Source organism: Onychomys torridus, chromosome 12, assembly GCF_903995425.1.
Source record: "Onychomys torridus chromosome 12, mOncTor1.1, whole genome shotgun sequence".
NCBI classification, from domain to species: domain Eukaryota; kingdom Metazoa; phylum Chordata; class Mammalia; order Rodentia; family Cricetidae; genus Onychomys; species Onychomys torridus.
The window spans coordinates 23,854,860-23,871,549 of NC_050454.1; the positions used below are offsets into that span (position 1 = coordinate 23,854,860).

General features: G+C 40.0%; 1 protein-coding gene across 4 annotated transcripts in view; it reads right to left on the reverse strand.

The window, feature by feature from the left end:
* The window catches only part of Atp6v1a (ATPase H+ transporting V1 subunit A), a 55,726-nt gene that overhangs the window by 23,799 nt on the left and 15,237 nt on the right, over positions 1 to 16,690 (reverse strand). For 2 of the 4 annotated variants that reach the window (XM_036203633.1, XM_036203635.1), the window contains exons 2-7: positions 10,447 to 10,553; positions 9,825 to 9,919; positions 7,295 to 7,423; positions 3,552 to 3,766; positions 3,170 to 3,307; positions 1,137 to 1,288 (exon numbers count right to left, since the gene is read on the reverse strand). In XM_036203633.1, coding sequence (XP_036059526.1) covers positions 1,137 to 1,288; positions 3,170 to 3,307; positions 3,552 to 3,766; positions 7,295 to 7,423; positions 9,825 to 9,906 — 716 coding nt within the window. In that variant the 5' untranslated portion in view covers positions 9,907 to 9,919; positions 10,447 to 10,553. The remainder of the gene's footprint in view (positions 1 to 1,136; positions 1,289 to 3,169; positions 3,308 to 3,551; positions 3,767 to 7,294; positions 7,424 to 9,824; positions 9,920 to 10,446; positions 10,554 to 16,690) is intronic. The other 2 variants (XM_036203634.1, XM_036203636.1) reach the window with 1 other exon arrangement.

Consider the following 16,690-nt stretch of genomic DNA (forward strand, 5'->3'; position numbering starts at 1 on the left):
GCTGGGATTCAAGACGTGTGCCACCGTGCTTGGCTTGAAATTTATCTCTTGAAGTTGATCAAGTATGGGAACAAAGCTGACACAAGGGAGGGCAGTTCAAGGGGCGAGCAATGCAGGGGCACGTAGTGAGGAGGGGTGGAGTCACGTGCTCTTTCAAATGTGGCCATGAACATGAGGGAAAGTGGCTGACAGGCAGAGCAGGAGAAACGTGGGAAAGCACGCCTTTTTCTCCTCTCCCCTTCCTGTTTCTTCTTCACTAAGTAGGAGACTTCTGAAAAAAGGCAGGAGAGGAGAGGCCCTTGAGGAGCCAAGAGATAAACTCGGAAGGGAAAGGAAGAAGAGACAGATGGGAAGTACATTAGGGGCAACAGCACTGGGAAATGGAGGGAGCACTCAACTTCAGTCTCCAGTCTCTCAGGGAAGGAGAAAGGGAAGAAGGAAGGGTGGAGCTGAGTATTTGAAATATGTAGAGCAGCATGAACGCCGCTGAGGAGAGCCAAGAACCACAAGCAGGGACGGCAGAAGGACCGCCCACAGCAGTGCGGTAGAAATCCATTTCTATGGATCATTTGGTCTTTCTCAGGGCTCTGTGCAAAGCAGAAGGAAACAGCTGGACTGACTCATAGCTGGGATTTTGCCAGGTGAGTCTAACAGAATACAACGTTTGACTACACCACTAGGAACTGTTCCCAAGAACCATCTGTGGAGTCTAATCTGAGTAATGAAAGAGACGGAAGGCAATGACCAGAAAGAAGGTGTCAAAGGACAGAGACCGTTCTGGGAAGTAATAGGAAGAGCAACTTCGAAGAGTAAGACTCAGGAAGAGTGCTGGGAGGGCTGGGGCTTGGTCAGCACCGCTGGTTTAAAAATAAATTTAGTGGTGTGAGGGTGAGGGAGAGAACGTTCTTTTCTGGAAATTAAATGATGATGTCCCTGTAGAAAGTACAGCAGAATACAGTGAGCCCCGTGTCTGGCAGAAGAAAAGAAAAGGTTTCTAAGCAAAGGAAAAGGGAACGAGCACACTGAATTACTGCTGTTGGCAGCATACAGTCCATTGATTTTAGAAGTCTGCAAAGACTATGAAAAGACAGCTCCATATAGTAACTTGGGGGCAAACGGTGGAACATCGGACTTACGGAAAAAGGGCATCAAGAACTCTCTGGCCAGTGAGCAAAGGATGGTTTGCTGGTAGCTTTTCAGTGACAGGCCGAACCTGACGCACAGGCCATACTTGGACCATGCTGAACTTCTCCTTCACACCTTCAAATTCAAGCTCCAGGACAACATCCTGTAAAAAACAAACAAACAAACAAATAAATGAAAACAGGAGAATCTTAAGGGTGGCTAAATCTGTGAATGGTTCTCCCAAAATGTAAGCAGCCTCAGGTTCCTCTTGTGGATAGAACGGGGCTACTGAGCAAGTAAGAAGGGAGATGTACACTTTCTATTATGTGTCTTACATAGGGCCATGCTTTTTCATACTGCGTGCATTAATAGCTCACTGAGTAATAAAAAAGTGAGTAAGAGGTTTCTGGAAAGGAGCCCATGACACAGTAAGCAGCTACATAAATTGTACATGCATGTGCAGGAAAGTCTTAAAGGATGAGTGCTCCCTGGATGAAGGAAAAGTGGAGGTTTCACATCTACTTTTCAACCTATTTTATTATAATAATCTTATACTGCTTTAATGAAAAATACAATGTTAAAAGCCCCCAAATAAAGCCAGGCAATGGTTTCACACACCTTAAATCCCATACTCAGGGAGGCAGAGCCAGGGGATCTCTGAGTTCGAGGCCAGCCTGGACTACAGAGCGAGTTCCAGAATAGCCAGAGCTACACAGAGAAACCCTGTCTCAAAAAATGAAAAAGCCTCCCAAAATTTAATACTAATTTTTATCAATATATTTAAAAAAGGAAGTGATATTATGATAGCATCTATGAACACCGAGACTAACTCTAAATTTCAGGAGAAGACGTAGTTTGGTTAACACATGAATGGTCTGTCTAGAGCAAGTCCTCCACTTGGAATGAGCAAGTCTCTAAGCCAGCGACAACTCTAGATGGCTGTCTCAGAATCCCAAACCAATGTGTGTTCTCTACATGCTGGAAAGCACACACTTATTTTTGCCAAATACTTTCTGAAAAACTGCTTATTGCATTTTCCTAGGGGACATTACATGTTATCATGGTCTCCTCAGAATTATTTTTGGATTCAGACTGCTATGAGTCTACTGTGTCTGACATTATGTGACATAAATACAGTTCATAAATTAAGTTGCAAATGGTGTACTGTTGTAGGATATTTGGTTGTGCTGTGAAACTCCAAGACTGTGTTAATAAAATTACCTTGGATCGGGGGCAGAGCCAGCAACTGTTAGACAAGAATAAGCCACAGAGAGTATGGAGGACCCCGCAAGATGAATAGAGACACAGAAAGGAGGAGTGAGGACTTATGGTCTTTTTGGTTTGGGATGGTGTGAGGAGGCTTTCTCTTTTGCTGGGTCTCTGCTGGAAAGGAAAATCAGCGGGCTGCTTCTCAGCTTCTCTGATCTAGCAGGTTTTCACCCCAACATCTGACTCCCAAGTCTTCACTGGCAAATAGAACAACTCAGATAAGAAGAACCACAGCTGCTCCAGTGCTGGCGGGAATGGAAATCCTAAAAGGCTGCGGTGGGGCAAGACTGTGGCCGTGGGGTGCAGCCACCAAGCAGAAATAAAAACATCACACTTAAAGTAGTAATTCTCATAATCATAATCTATTATATAACTAATGATGTGAATACCGATTTTGACAGTTAAAATCAAAGTCTAATATGCTAATCCTAATGAATATGAGATTTAGGCAAATCGACCAGTTAAGAAGATAGGAAAATGTCATACTTCTTTTTTATAAGGTATATTCTGCTTCTTGTATAAGCTTTATTCTTCTCAAATCCAGGTCAAAACAAAACCACCCTTAAAAAATTATATAGCTCAGTGGTACAGTGATTACTTAGTACATGTGAGTTTCTAGATTTCTTCCCTATCATCACAAAAATAAGTAAAATTAATAAGTAATGAGCAAAAAATTGACATTATTATAAATGCTTTAACAGTTTTAGGGCACGGACCTGGTAACTGTCATATATGAATAGGCTGCTGTGTAGGACAAAACCCAAGCGGTACTTACGGAGGCGTCATAATTCCCAGGTGGTGCGATGTAGGTCACACTTCCTCTATTGCGCGGGGGTAACATGATTTTGTGCTTGATGAGTGAGTTCTCATTGACAATCCCATAAATATCCCCACCAGTGATATGACTACCAACCTAAGGAAGAAACACATTCACTCTTTAATGCTCAAATAAACCAAAGAGACTTATCCTTACTTTTGTAATTTAAATCATTTGCCTAACTTATAAAAAAAGCATTAATTCTATAGTACAATAAGTACATTAAAATTAGACAGTACATCCATGGTTTATGCTTATTTGGACTAAGTAAAAAATAGTTCACTAAATACACATTTTAGTCTTTCACCAACTTTAGGAATTCCTGGTTACACAGACATACCCGTAGGTTTTTGCTTGGTGTAAACTCCCATTTGATATCTCTGCTAAGAGCAGACACATTTACTCCTCTGGGAATGTAGATACTTTGGGTTTGATTGCTGATATCCGACAGGGGTCTCTGAATGCCATCAAAAATGGCTCCCATAATGCCAGGACCAAGCTCTACTGAGAGAGGCTTACCAGTGCGGAGTACAGGGTCTCCAACAGAGACACCAGCTAGAAGCAGCAGCTGAGGAAAACTTCAAACAAGTTTGAAGATACTATTAATAGGAAGTATCAGTTTAAAAGGGGCATGACATTTAAAGAAATAAACTGCAAGTTCCCAAGGTTTCCCATATCCTTGAAATACTGGTATTTCAGTAATATTTTACAGTGTCTAAGACCAAAAATATGCCCAACACTTCTAGTTATTAAATAACCATATCCAAAGAGTTTAGTAAATGTGTCTATCTGTGGGAGCGCCCAGAAGTTTCCTTGTGAGATATGAGTTTGCCTGACACAGTAGAGCTGCATAAGGGGATGATTTGACCACGGGCGTTCCTTTAAAAGCCCTTTGGTGGATACAGTCAGGGCCCGATGGATAAGGATCCAGGCCCTCCCGAAGCTCTTCTATGTTTCTGTCTGTCTCTCTCTAGCTTTATTTCTATCTAATATTTCCTGCTGTTCCTACTTAAGAGTCCTCTGGGGAAAAGTGGAGGTGGGATGGCCCCCCACATATATCCTAACAATGAAAGAATAATGTGTAAACTGGAAACAAAAAGGTCCAATTTCAGTCCTAAATAACCACAATTCTAATGAAGAGAAGGGTGTATGTATTTTTTTGGATACTGTATAACTTTCAGTAAGACTGGAAACCTACTGCATATTTATGCCTACCTCTTTGGATTTTTAGCCCAGTAGCCACCAAAAGCTTAGCTTTGCAAACATTCATGATGCCAATGACAAGAATGTAATGCAACCAAATACTGCAAGTGGACAGTCATGTCTGATGAAGTGTCTAAACAGCCCTGTGTGAACCTCAGAATGTCCTGGGCACCCCCCAGTCTGCTGCAGCTGCCCAAGCGCCTCTGTAGTTTAGGAGTCACAGGTTTAAGATCAGAAGCAAAAGCCTTTCATCAATTCATCGTTTTGAACATACTACTGAAGAACAGCAGTCTTCTACAGAGAACAGTGGTACTTAGACCAAAAATAAAATAAAATAAAATAAAATAAAATAAAAAATTTGAGGACTAAGGAAATGCTTTAAAAAGAGAAGAAAAAGCCTAAAATTGAGCATGGATAGTGAACCTGCCTTGTTTTATAGTATTTGTTGGTAGTACAATCAATAAAACTTTCATTGAGATTAATTTAGGAATATCTTCCAATATGAAAAATGGTTACACCATAGCACTGTTTAAAAGAAAGGCTATAAATCATCAAAATGTATACTGTTAATTACAAAATGAAAATCCTATATGCTGGAATTATATGTAGCTATAAAAAAGGAGTAAAAACATCTATGAATTATGGTAGAAAGGTCTCCAAAACACACATTTTCATTATCAGTATCTGATATGAATTTTATTAAATCTACGATGAAGTTCAAAGAATTTCTAAAAAAAAAAAAACCCAAACAAACCCCATTCCTTTCTCTAGATTACATCATTAATATTTTACCATATTTATCTTCATCTTCTGCAATCCAAATATCTTAAAACAGTAAGCAGGTAAAAAAACAGTATTTACAATATGCTACCTTATGAGAAGAAAGGGCCAATATTTATTTGTACTTGTTAAGATATGTGATTTAAATTAGAACAAAGTATAATGATATATATTTTAGAATATTCCTAAACACTGTGTGAATATATGTCACTGTGCTTGGTTTAATAAAGAAGCTGACTGGCTAATAACTGAGCAGAATAAGGTTAGGCAGGAGAGCTAAACTGAGAATGCTGGGAAGAAGAGAAGAGGCTGGTGTCACCAGCAGACACAGAAAGAAGCAAGATGGGCATGCCATGTGGCAAGGCATAGATAAGAAATATGGGTTAATTTAAATGTGTTAGCTAGTAACAAGCCTGAGCTATTGGCCAAGCATTTGTAATTAATACTAAGTCTCTGTGTTGGTTATTTGGGATCTGGCAGGTGGGAAAGAAATGTCCACACACAATATAAAAATGCCTTAATGAATCCCATTACTCCCCCCACCCCCAGCTGAGGACCGAACACAGGGCCTTGTGCTTGCTAGGCAAGCACTCTACCACTGAGCTAAATCTCCAACCTCGAATCCCATTACTTTATATGCTAAGGCAAAATGAAGAGAAACTTTGAAATACAAAAAGATAAACAGTAATTACAAGTAACTATCAAAGTAGTTACATGTGTCTTGAAATCAGCTAGAGTTCAAAAAACGTAGGGAGTATCATCACTTTATACATTCTCATTAACTTTACATCTACAAACCATGTGAAAGAGAGAAAAACTATGGGGTGAGGTACAACTCAATATTAGAATGTGTGCTTGCCATGTATGAGGTTCTGTGTTTAATTTCCACCTATTCTTCAAGTGACTAGATAAGAGATAAAAGTCTATCAATAAACACACATACACCCCCCAAAACTGTTTTCACCATGATTGCATGCCTACAGAGGCTTCTAATTTGGCACTGGGGCGATAGTTCAGTTATTAAAGTGCTTGCCTTGCAAGCATGAGGATCTGAATCCAGTCTTCAGAAAGCATGCTAAAGAGTACAGTCTTCCAATCTCAGCCCTGGATAGGCTGAATCAGATTCTTGGGGCTGGAGAGCCAGCAAGTCTAGCCTATTTGGCAAGCTCCATGCAAAATGAGAGCTCGTCTCAAAAAATGTTAGATGGCACTTGAGGTTCACCCACTTGTATCCTCACATGCATGTGTGCCTGCACACACACGAACACACAGACTTCTACTTTCCTTTTTAGATGATTTTGTTTTACATTAGCACTTACTACTTATACAGGGAAGCATGCTTGTTAGAACAGCATGAAAACCAAATCTGCTTAAAACCCCAAAGAATTCATGTTGACCTTGAGAATTAAGTTAAAAGACATACAAGTTTTTAAAGGGGCAATCTCTGTGAGGCTTACCAATATATTTCTTTACATATTTTATTGGAAAAAGGCTCTGAGCAGCACGGGAAGGAGAGGTAACTTTGTACCGTCAGTTTTCTCTTCCCACTTTGCACGAGTCCCAGGGATCAATCTCATCTTGTTGAGCGTGGCACCAACATGCTCAGCTATCTCATCAGCCCCTGCTCTATTTTCACAGGAAATTAGGAATAGGTATTATGCATAAAAGCCAATACTGTAGTGACCCAATAGTAAGGATTTCTTAGTGTTAAAGCTGTAATACATTATTCACTAAAGATTGAGAATGGTGAATGATCTATATTTATTTATTATTTTAAATAAATTCATAACTGGGTCATGTTAACCACATAACTATTCAATTGATGCTTTCTTTTGCAATATAAAATCCTCTAAACAAATTTCCAACTGTATTCCCTAAAGTTTGTGACACCACATGTTAAAAGCAATGGAAGCTCAGCATGTAATTCCAATGTCTTGATTAGGAGCACACTAATCCCCAGGAGCTCTTTCTTGAATGTATTCCTTTATAATATGCACATCTCTCATGCATTGTCATTGGTTATTACAGCTTCCACTTTTGTCTTAAATCCTCAAACCTGACACACAGGAAGTGGCAGGAAACCGACCAGGAAAAGGATACAAGTTTCTTCATACACCTGAATGGTAGCCATGTCGCCTTCCAATCGGATGATCTCTCCAACTAGCTCGCTGTGACCCACTCTCACCAGCTCATACATGGCTGCACCTGCCATGTCACAGGCTGTAACCACTGTAAATAACAAGAGACTGTTGACCCAAAGTTCTGTGAATGATTACAGTTAATTTAACATCCAATAAACCCAGTATCATGCCTTCTCATTTATTCATAGGGAAGAAAAGCTCCCACTGTGGAGTAACCTTTACAGTTCCACATAAAGGCATATTTTTTAGTGAATGATACAAAGAAGGAAAAAAATTTTCAGGTTAAGGTTATTGATTAATGTAACACAAAAGCAAATTATTTTAAGCACTTGAAGTCCCATATGAACATTCTTACCTTGTAGTATTGAAATATATTTTGAACAATCCAAGTTACTTTAATACATGCAACAAAGGGTTTTGGAACCATAAAAAACAAACAGACAAACAAGCACAAACACTTTATACTGGAATTAAGAGCTTTAGAATGTCATACAGTAATTAGTTTATTGTGCTGTTATCCCTTGAAAGATAACAATACAGCAAGATTTTTGCTTTTCATTACTTTAAACCAGTGATTCAAGTTTCCTTAGATGTGGATCTTTAGGATCTTTAATAAACTGGCAATTTTGGAATTAAAAAACAAATCTTATACATAGTCAGATGATGCACACCTGTAACCTTAGCACTTGGGAAGCAGAGATAGGAAGATCAGGGTTTCAAAGTCAGCGTCACTATATATATACATATATAGCAAGTTCAAGGCCAGCCTAGGTTTCTTGAAATCTGTCTCAAAATAACACTACCACCTCACATATGCATAAATAATTTCTTTTATTAAACAACAGGATGTTTATAACAAGCCTTCACCATTGCATGAAATTTCAGTTAAGAAAGGACCCTTATTTTTAATTCTTTTTTTACAAGCAGGAACCAAAATTAGAACCTGCTATTTTGGACCGTACTGTCTAGCAAGCAAAAATTATTTTTCTGGAAGGAAGAGAAGGGTGCCACGTTTGTAGGAATGCATAACAATGAACCCATTCTTAATACTTAACTGTGATACAATTGAGTACAACTATGTGATAGGGATTAGGGCAGTGGAAAAGGCTAAGTGTCTAATCAACCTGCTCTAGAAAACTGGAGGTTTATTCAGTTCCTGTTTACTTCTATATCTAAAATAGAAGAATTAAATGTCTTAAATATCAGATAATAAATTTAAAAAAATCCTACTTCATAAACCCCAAAGGGTACCATTTTTCAATTATAGTGGTTTTCAACCTGTGGGTTGTGACTCCTTTGGGGTCATGTATCAGATAACCTGCATATCAGATATTTATAGTACAATTCCTAACAGTAGCAAAATTACAATTATGAAGGGGTAACGGAATAATTGTATGGTGTGGGTCACCACAACATGAGGAACTGTGTTAAAGGGTCATAGCATTAGGAAGGTAGAGAACCTCTGCTCCATTTAGAAGTACTTAGGAATTCAAAAGGGATAAAAAAAAACAATGAAATATGTACTCTTTACTTCTTGACAATGAGCCTCAGCTCATTTAATCTTGGAGAAAAAAAGTGGGGCACATTAATTAAGTCTTCTTTTGCAAAACACCAAGAAGATGTCATCACATTCACTAGGATTAGAAGAAGACAAGAACTATAGCATGAAGCTTAAAGGAAATACGAATTTTTATGTCACCAACAAATAACAGTGAACAGGTTGTACACAGGGAACTGTAATTCAGATTTTTAGTGGGATATTCAACAAAAAATGAATACTAAAATGAGATGATTATTTTAAAATAACAATGTTTGACAAAATGGATATAAATTTGTTAATAATTTAACTTTATTTTATGAGCAGTGTCAGATCCCCTGGAGTTACAGACAGTTGTGAACTACCATGTGGGTGCTGGGAATCAAACCTGGGTCCTCGGGAAGAGCAGCCAGTGCTCTTAATTGATAAGGCATCTCTCCAGCCCCTGGATATAAAATTTCAAACTACTATCTATTCTCAGTATCAGGCCACCAGACTTCTTTCTCTCAAGTAGCCAGTTGTGAGATACCTGCAAAACCATTCAGATAGATGTATAAATACAAAGATGACAAGCTAACACTACTAAGAAATGCTCTGAAGGTCATTATAGAGATCAACTGAATATTTATTATACATAAGGCACTGTGTATTAAGAACTGTAAACCTCAAAGCTTTTCAAATTTCAAATTTAACATAAAATTAAGCTACATTTTCCTAACAAGCATGGTGTCACAAAGCTGTGTCTCAATGACAGACCATCAGATATACATGATTAGTGCCTGATAACCATTATGATGGCTACATTACTTCACTCTCATGGCCACTACAAGATCTTCAAGTAACAAGCAATTTCTGCGCATCTGCAGGAACTTGTGTTTCTCCCCAAGGCACCTTGGAAAGACATTGATCACAGTGAGGCATCCTTGCTCTTACATGACTATGTGTAACTTACCAGGTCCTGACACTCCGTGTACATAACCAAAGGTGCTTTCTTTATCTTCATCACGTATTTTGGGTAGTTTGGAGAAATCCATTGTGTTAATTTACCTAAGGCAAAAAAAATAAAGTAATCATAACTACAAACTCTAAAACAAAAGAATTAGCACAGATGGTATATTCTCATGTTATAATACCGTTTCAGAATAAAATGTAACATAAAATTCTTAGTTTTAGTTAAAAGTACCTCATTCTTGGATAACACACCATTTTGTTATAATCAAATTTCATACTCCATAGGAAATATTAAAAATTTCCAATGATTTATTTAATCTTTTTAATGCCCATATCCCCACCCATTATCACCCTGACTTCTCCAATTATTCTGAATCATTCCATAAAGTCTCAAAGCTCTGTGAAGGCTGTTGCCTTTGTCTCAAGAGCTCTTCTGCTAGGTGACCTGGCCCAGTACCTCCTTTAGGACTCTATGCAAATATCATCTTTTTCATGAGGTTGCTCTAAGCACCAATTTCAATTGTGGTATACTGATCTCTCCTTTATTTTTTCAATGCTTTATCCAGTTTTTTAAATGTTATGAGTGTTTTGCCTTAATGTATATATGTGTACCACATGCATACCTGGATGGAGCCTGCAGAGACCAGAAGAGGGTGTTGGGTCTCCTGGAACTGGAGTTATAGGCTGTTGTGAGTCACCGTGTAGGTGCTAGGACCCGAACCCAGGTCTTCTGCAAGAGGAACACATGCTTGTGACCACTCAGCCATCTTTCCAGTCCCACCTTGTTTTATTTATTTTTTAATTATAACACTTTTCATAGTGTTATGAAACAAACTAAGTATTTTACATTAAAAAAAAAAAAAAAACTATCTTTAAAAATGCCTGGAGGGAGCCAGGTGGTGTGGTGCATGCCTTTAATCCCAGCACTTGGGAGGCAGAGGCAGGTAGATCTCTGTGAGTTCAAGGCCAGCCTGGTCCAGCAAGATCCAGGATAGGCACCAAAACTACACGGAGAAACCCTGTCTTGAAATATGTCCCCCACAAAAAGAAGAAAAAAAAAAGCCTAGGGGCATTTTTCCTTTTTTTCTTTTTAGAACACAGAACCAGTAGAGGAAATTTAGTTTCGGGGCTGGGAAAACAGCTTAGTGATTCAGAGTACTTTTGCAGAGGACCCAGGTTCAGCTCCCAGCACCCACACAGTGCCTCACAACTGTCAGTAACTCCAGTTCTGGGGGGAGGGCGGCTGACATCCTCCTCTGGCCTCCACAGGCACCAGGCATGCACATGGTGCACATACATGCAAGCAAACATTCATTCACATAAAACAAAAATAAATCTTTAAAAAAAAAGAAAGAAAATGTAGGTTGATGTCTGCCTTCAGAGATGTACAATCTGAACACTTCAAGGGGTAACTGCCTGTGTCTAAAGGGACTAGGAAACCTGGCTGGGTGACTCACACTATTATTCCTAGCACTGGAGAAGCAGAGTCAGGGGGTTGTCATGAAGTTTGAGGCTATCCTGGTCTACAAAGAAAGCTCCGGACCAGTCTGTGCTATACACACACAGAGATCCTGCCTAAAAACAACAAAGGACACATGAAACAGCACCAAAATGAAAATCAGTAATGGATTCTGGAGCTGAAAGTTTATTTTGAGGCTCCTGAATTAACTTAATAGTTATTAATGATTATATTGGGGCGACGGAACAAATACTTGGACGTGTGAAAAGCTAAATAATGGCCCCCAATCAATCACAAAATTAGTCTTAAGTCATTCATCAATAAAGTGCCACGTCATATACATTTAGTAAACATTCAAAGACTACCATGTTTAGTGAAGCCATCTTGAAGGTCGGGGTAGTATGTGTACAAACTAGGAAAGGGTGAGTGGCAAGGGCATTCCAGATGGGGCAACAGTAGAAGAATGGAAATAAAATATTCAGGAACAGCAAACAGAGCAGCCTGGCTGGTACAAAAGCTTCCGTTAGGGTAACAATAGTATGCAGAGATATATGATACTAATTTATGGCTCTCTACCTGAATGTCAAGAAAACAAATGCACGTCATCCTGTGAACAAAAGGAAAGGAGTGAGCACTGAAGGAAGAACGGTTCCATGACTGAATGTGCTCTGCTGCTCTAACATACTCAATCTGGGGAGAGACTGCAAGCAGGAGCAGAGACTGAGAACGCTAGCTAGTGAAGGCTGGAGTGTCAATGGGTTCCATGACTGAATGTTGACTGCATTCCTCCCAAGAGAAGGGCCATATACAATTTGTAATCCTTTAGGCAAGCTATCAAAAAGCTATAAGTAGAATACAGGTAAATCTTGGGTGTTATTCTTCAGGAGTGTCTGCTTTGTTTCTTTGAGAAAGGGTCTTGTGCTAACCTGGGGCTTGCAGGTTTGCTCAGGCTAGCTGGCCAGGGAGGCCTAGGCATCCACCTGTCTCAGCCTCCGTAAGCACATGCTACATACACACCTGACTTTTAGCGGGTGGGTGGTGAGAACTGAACTCAAGTCCTCATCCACGTACCACAAGCACTTTATGAATTGTGCTATCTTTCCAGCCCTGAGACAAGGTTTTCTAGAAAATACCAGATAATGGGAGACAATGAAAACAAAAAACCTTAAACACAACATATACAGTTAGGAAATAGGTTGTCAGAATCTTCAAAACAAGAGGACAGAAAAATGGCTCCGCTAAGAGTCATTGCTACTCTAAAAAGGACCAGATAACACCCCAAAAAGGCAGTTCATAACTGCCTGCAACTCCAGCTCAAAGGGAACGGATATCTCTTTTGGCCTAGAGGTACCCTCATACATACAAATACATACATAAAAAATTCTGCCGGCAGTGGTGGCGCTCGCTTTTAATCCCAGCACTCGGGAAGCATTGGCAGGCAGATCTCTGTGAGTTCAAGGCCAGCCTGGGTTATAGAGCGAGATCCAGGACAGGCACCAAAACTACACAGAGAAACCCTGTCTCAAAAAACAAAACAAAACAAAAGACAAAAAAATTCTTCAGGGGCTGGAGAGATGGCTCAGTGGTTAAGACAATTTTCTACTCTTGCAGAGGAGCTGAGTTCACATGGTAGCTCACAACTGTCTAAAAGTGCAGTTCCAGGACGATACAATGTCTTTTCTGACCTGTGGGGGCCTGCATGTACGTGCTGCATGTGGGCACACACACACTCAGATACACACACATATGTGTACACCTTCAGAGAAGTTGATGTGAAGTAAGGTCATCATCCAGACTAATTTCTTCCCCAGTGTGGGTATTCCCTGTATACTGTTTGTGATACATGGTCATCTGCCCAGTAAAGTGGAGACAGCATGAGACGTTGAGTCAGCTGACTTGGGATCACATTTAGGTTCCTCTAATGATATGCTGCAGGAAAACTTAAGACAAATCAAATTCTCTCATCTCTAACTGAAAAAACAAGACTTATGCTACCATTTATCCAGGAATTGTAATTTAATTACAGGTTTGGTCAAATGTTCCTTGTGAAATGAGAAATGCTCACAAACATTCTCTCAGCAATGCTACCTGAATAGCATCTCCATTTTAAAAAAGCCATTTACTTCCAGAAATGCCTTCTTCAATGGTATGTCTAGTTTCCTGTGTATCCCCGAGTGTCTCTGTTGTCTTTGCTCTAGGCAATCTTTTCTTTAAATAGTATTTTATCGTATTTGTATTGATTGCTTTCAAAATGGAGCAATAGAAATAAAAAAACACTTTCAATATTGTGTAAGAACAAAAGAAAATTACTTCAGGTAATCTGGACATTTGTTTTGTACGGCAGAGATCAAGGCTTTGAGTCACAAAGATTGAGTTTAAAATTTTAAACTAAATTAAAATTCTTTCAATTATCCTGTTTCATCTGTAGAGTCTAACAGGGTTATAGTAAGACACCTCACTGATCTGCCTGAGAGAAAAGGGATATGAAGAGTAATTTAATCTTCTTAATTCAAGCCAAGATTGTCTAATTTCTAAAAGGTATGTTTAATGTAGCAGCAATAGCTGCTTCTGCTTTTTAAATAAGATTTTCTATGGTGTGTGTGTGTGTGTGTGTGTGTGTGTGTGTGTGTGTGTGTGTACAGGTGCGAGTGGAGGTGGAGGTGGGGTGGGTGGATGAATGTTCGGCCTGTATGGATATATGCATGCCTGATGCCCAAAGAGGTCATATGCATCAGAGCCCTAGAACTAGGGTTACAGATGGTTGTGAGCCACTATGTGAGTGCTGGAAACCAAACCCAGGTCTTCTGCAATAGGAACAAAGGCTTTTATCCTTGGAACCATCTTTCCAGGCTCTTAAATGTACTCTTATCTTACTATTATTTAAGCAAAACATAATTACCTGACTAGTCTTCTTTTTTTAATTACATTGTGTAATTTATCATAATTTTATTTACTGACACCAAATGGAATTTTTAAACATCAATGATGTGCCAGCTGCTGTATTACAGGAAGAAAATATGGTGTAATACCCACTCTTCCTTTATCATCCTTTAATCATCTTCTGGCATGGTGAGACATGGGCCAGCCAGCCAGTTAAAATTAGGAGATGTGCATGTTCCAGAGGCAGAGGCTGATTTTAGAAAAACGCAAAGCGAGGCTTCTACGAGAAGCTGAAACTAGAAGACATCAGACCACACAGCAGTGTCAAGGAGGCATCAGACCACACAGTAGTGTCAAGGAGACATCAGACCACACAGCAGTGTCAAGGAGACATCAGACAACACAGCAGTGTCAAGGAGACATCAGACCACACAGCAGTGTCAAGGAGACATCAGACCACACAGTAGTGACAAGGAGACATCAGACCACACAGCAGTGTCAAGGAGACATCAGACCACACAGCAGTGTCAAGGAGACATCAGATCACACAGCAGTGACAATGAGGCATCAGACAACACAGCAGTGTCAAGGAGACATCAGACCACACAGTAGTGTCAAGGAGACATCAGACCACACAGCAGTGTCAAGGAGACATCAGACCACACAGTAGTGTCAAGGAGACATCAGACCACACAGTAATGACAAGGAGACATCAGACCACACAGTAGTGTCAAGGAGACATCAGACCACACAGTAATGACAAGGAGACATCAGACAACACAGCAGTGTCAAGGAGACATCAGACCACACAGCAGTGTCAAGGAGACATCAGACCACATAGCAGTGTCAAGGAGGCATCAGACCACACAGCAGTGTCAAGGAGGCATCAGACCACACAGCAGTGACAAGGAGACATCAGACCACACAGTAGTGTCAAGGAGACATCAGACCACACAGCAGTGTCAAGGAGGCATCAGACCACACAGCAGTGTCAAGGAGACATCAGACCACACAGTAGTGTCAAGGAGACATCAGACCACACAGCAGTGTCAAGGAGACATCAGACCACACAGCAGTGTCAAGGAGACATCAGACCACACAGCAGTGTCAAGGAGACATCAGACCACACAGCAGTGTCAAGGAGGCATCAGACCACACAGTAGTGCTTTCCTGTAGACGGCTCAGTTCTCCAGGATGCAGAAAGGCCTCTGAAGGACTTCATGAGGCCAAACAGTAGCTTGTATAGTTTGAGCCCTTCAAATATACGAACAATGATTAATGGAAACAAATAAGTGGATTTGTTCATTAGTCAGCTATCTTGTGGGTTTATCAGTCAGCTGGATAAGTATAGCCACCATGGGAATTTTGGTGGCCTATACTTTTAAACTTCTTAAAAAAAAAAAAAAAATTCCAGGCATATAGTAGGCATTAGAAGGAATAACATTAATAATAATTAAAGGCAATGGTGGCACACACCTTTAATCCCAGCACTCCAGAGGCAGAGGCAGGTGGATCTCTGTGAGTTCAAGGTCAGTGTGGTCTACACAGTGAGTTCCAGGACAGCCAGGGCTACACAAAGAAACCCTATCTTGAAAAACAAATAAAAACAACCAACCGGCAACCAACCTAACAGGATAATAAGCGAATCAAAAGCCCAATTGACAACTCTACAAATTTACCTCTAGACAACTTGTCAGCAGATGCACAACTGTGCTTTCCTCTGAGAAATAAATATATTTTGAGATAGGGTTTCCTACTGTGTAGACCAGGCTGTCCTTGAACTCACAGATCTTCACCTCCTCTGACTCTCTGGTGCTGGGATTAAGGGTGTGCTGCACCACTGCCCGGCAGTAAAATCCCTTACATTTTAAATATCTGTGGTCTTTGTCAAACACAGCCTGGATAAGTGGCTGAGCAGTTAGGAGAGCAGTCTGCTCTTGTAGTGGCGTCTATTTCTGGGCCCAGCAACCATGTGAGGTGACTCATAACAACCCCTGTAATTCCAGTTCCAGGGGATCCAAAGCCTCTGGCCTCCTGAACAACATATGCCTCTTGGGCACCTGCATACATGTGCACAGAGCCACACACAGACACAAATATATAAACAATTAAAAATAAAAATAATTGTAAACTGTTAAACAACCTTCTAAAGCATTTTCAATAGGAAACTTAAAAGTCATAATATGTTAAGAGTTAATGTTATCCCGAGTCTTTACAGAAGGTGGTGCAAATATACTATGACTGAATGCGGCACGAAACTCCCCCTTCTACAGTTATCCCTGCTGCTCTCAATTCTACAAAAAAAGAAGTGGAGGAACAGCAGTGCTGGGGACGTCACAGGATACAGCACTTGCTGACCAGGCTGGAGTCCCTGGGTTACCAGAGCTCCAGCACTAGAGCCATGGAGAAAATGGGGTATTCACAGCTACATTCACAAAAAAATCAACTCAATGATTACATTAAAATTTATCTTTAGCTACTGGGCTCCTACTCTAAGGATAAAAAGCAAATACAATTACAACTAAGAT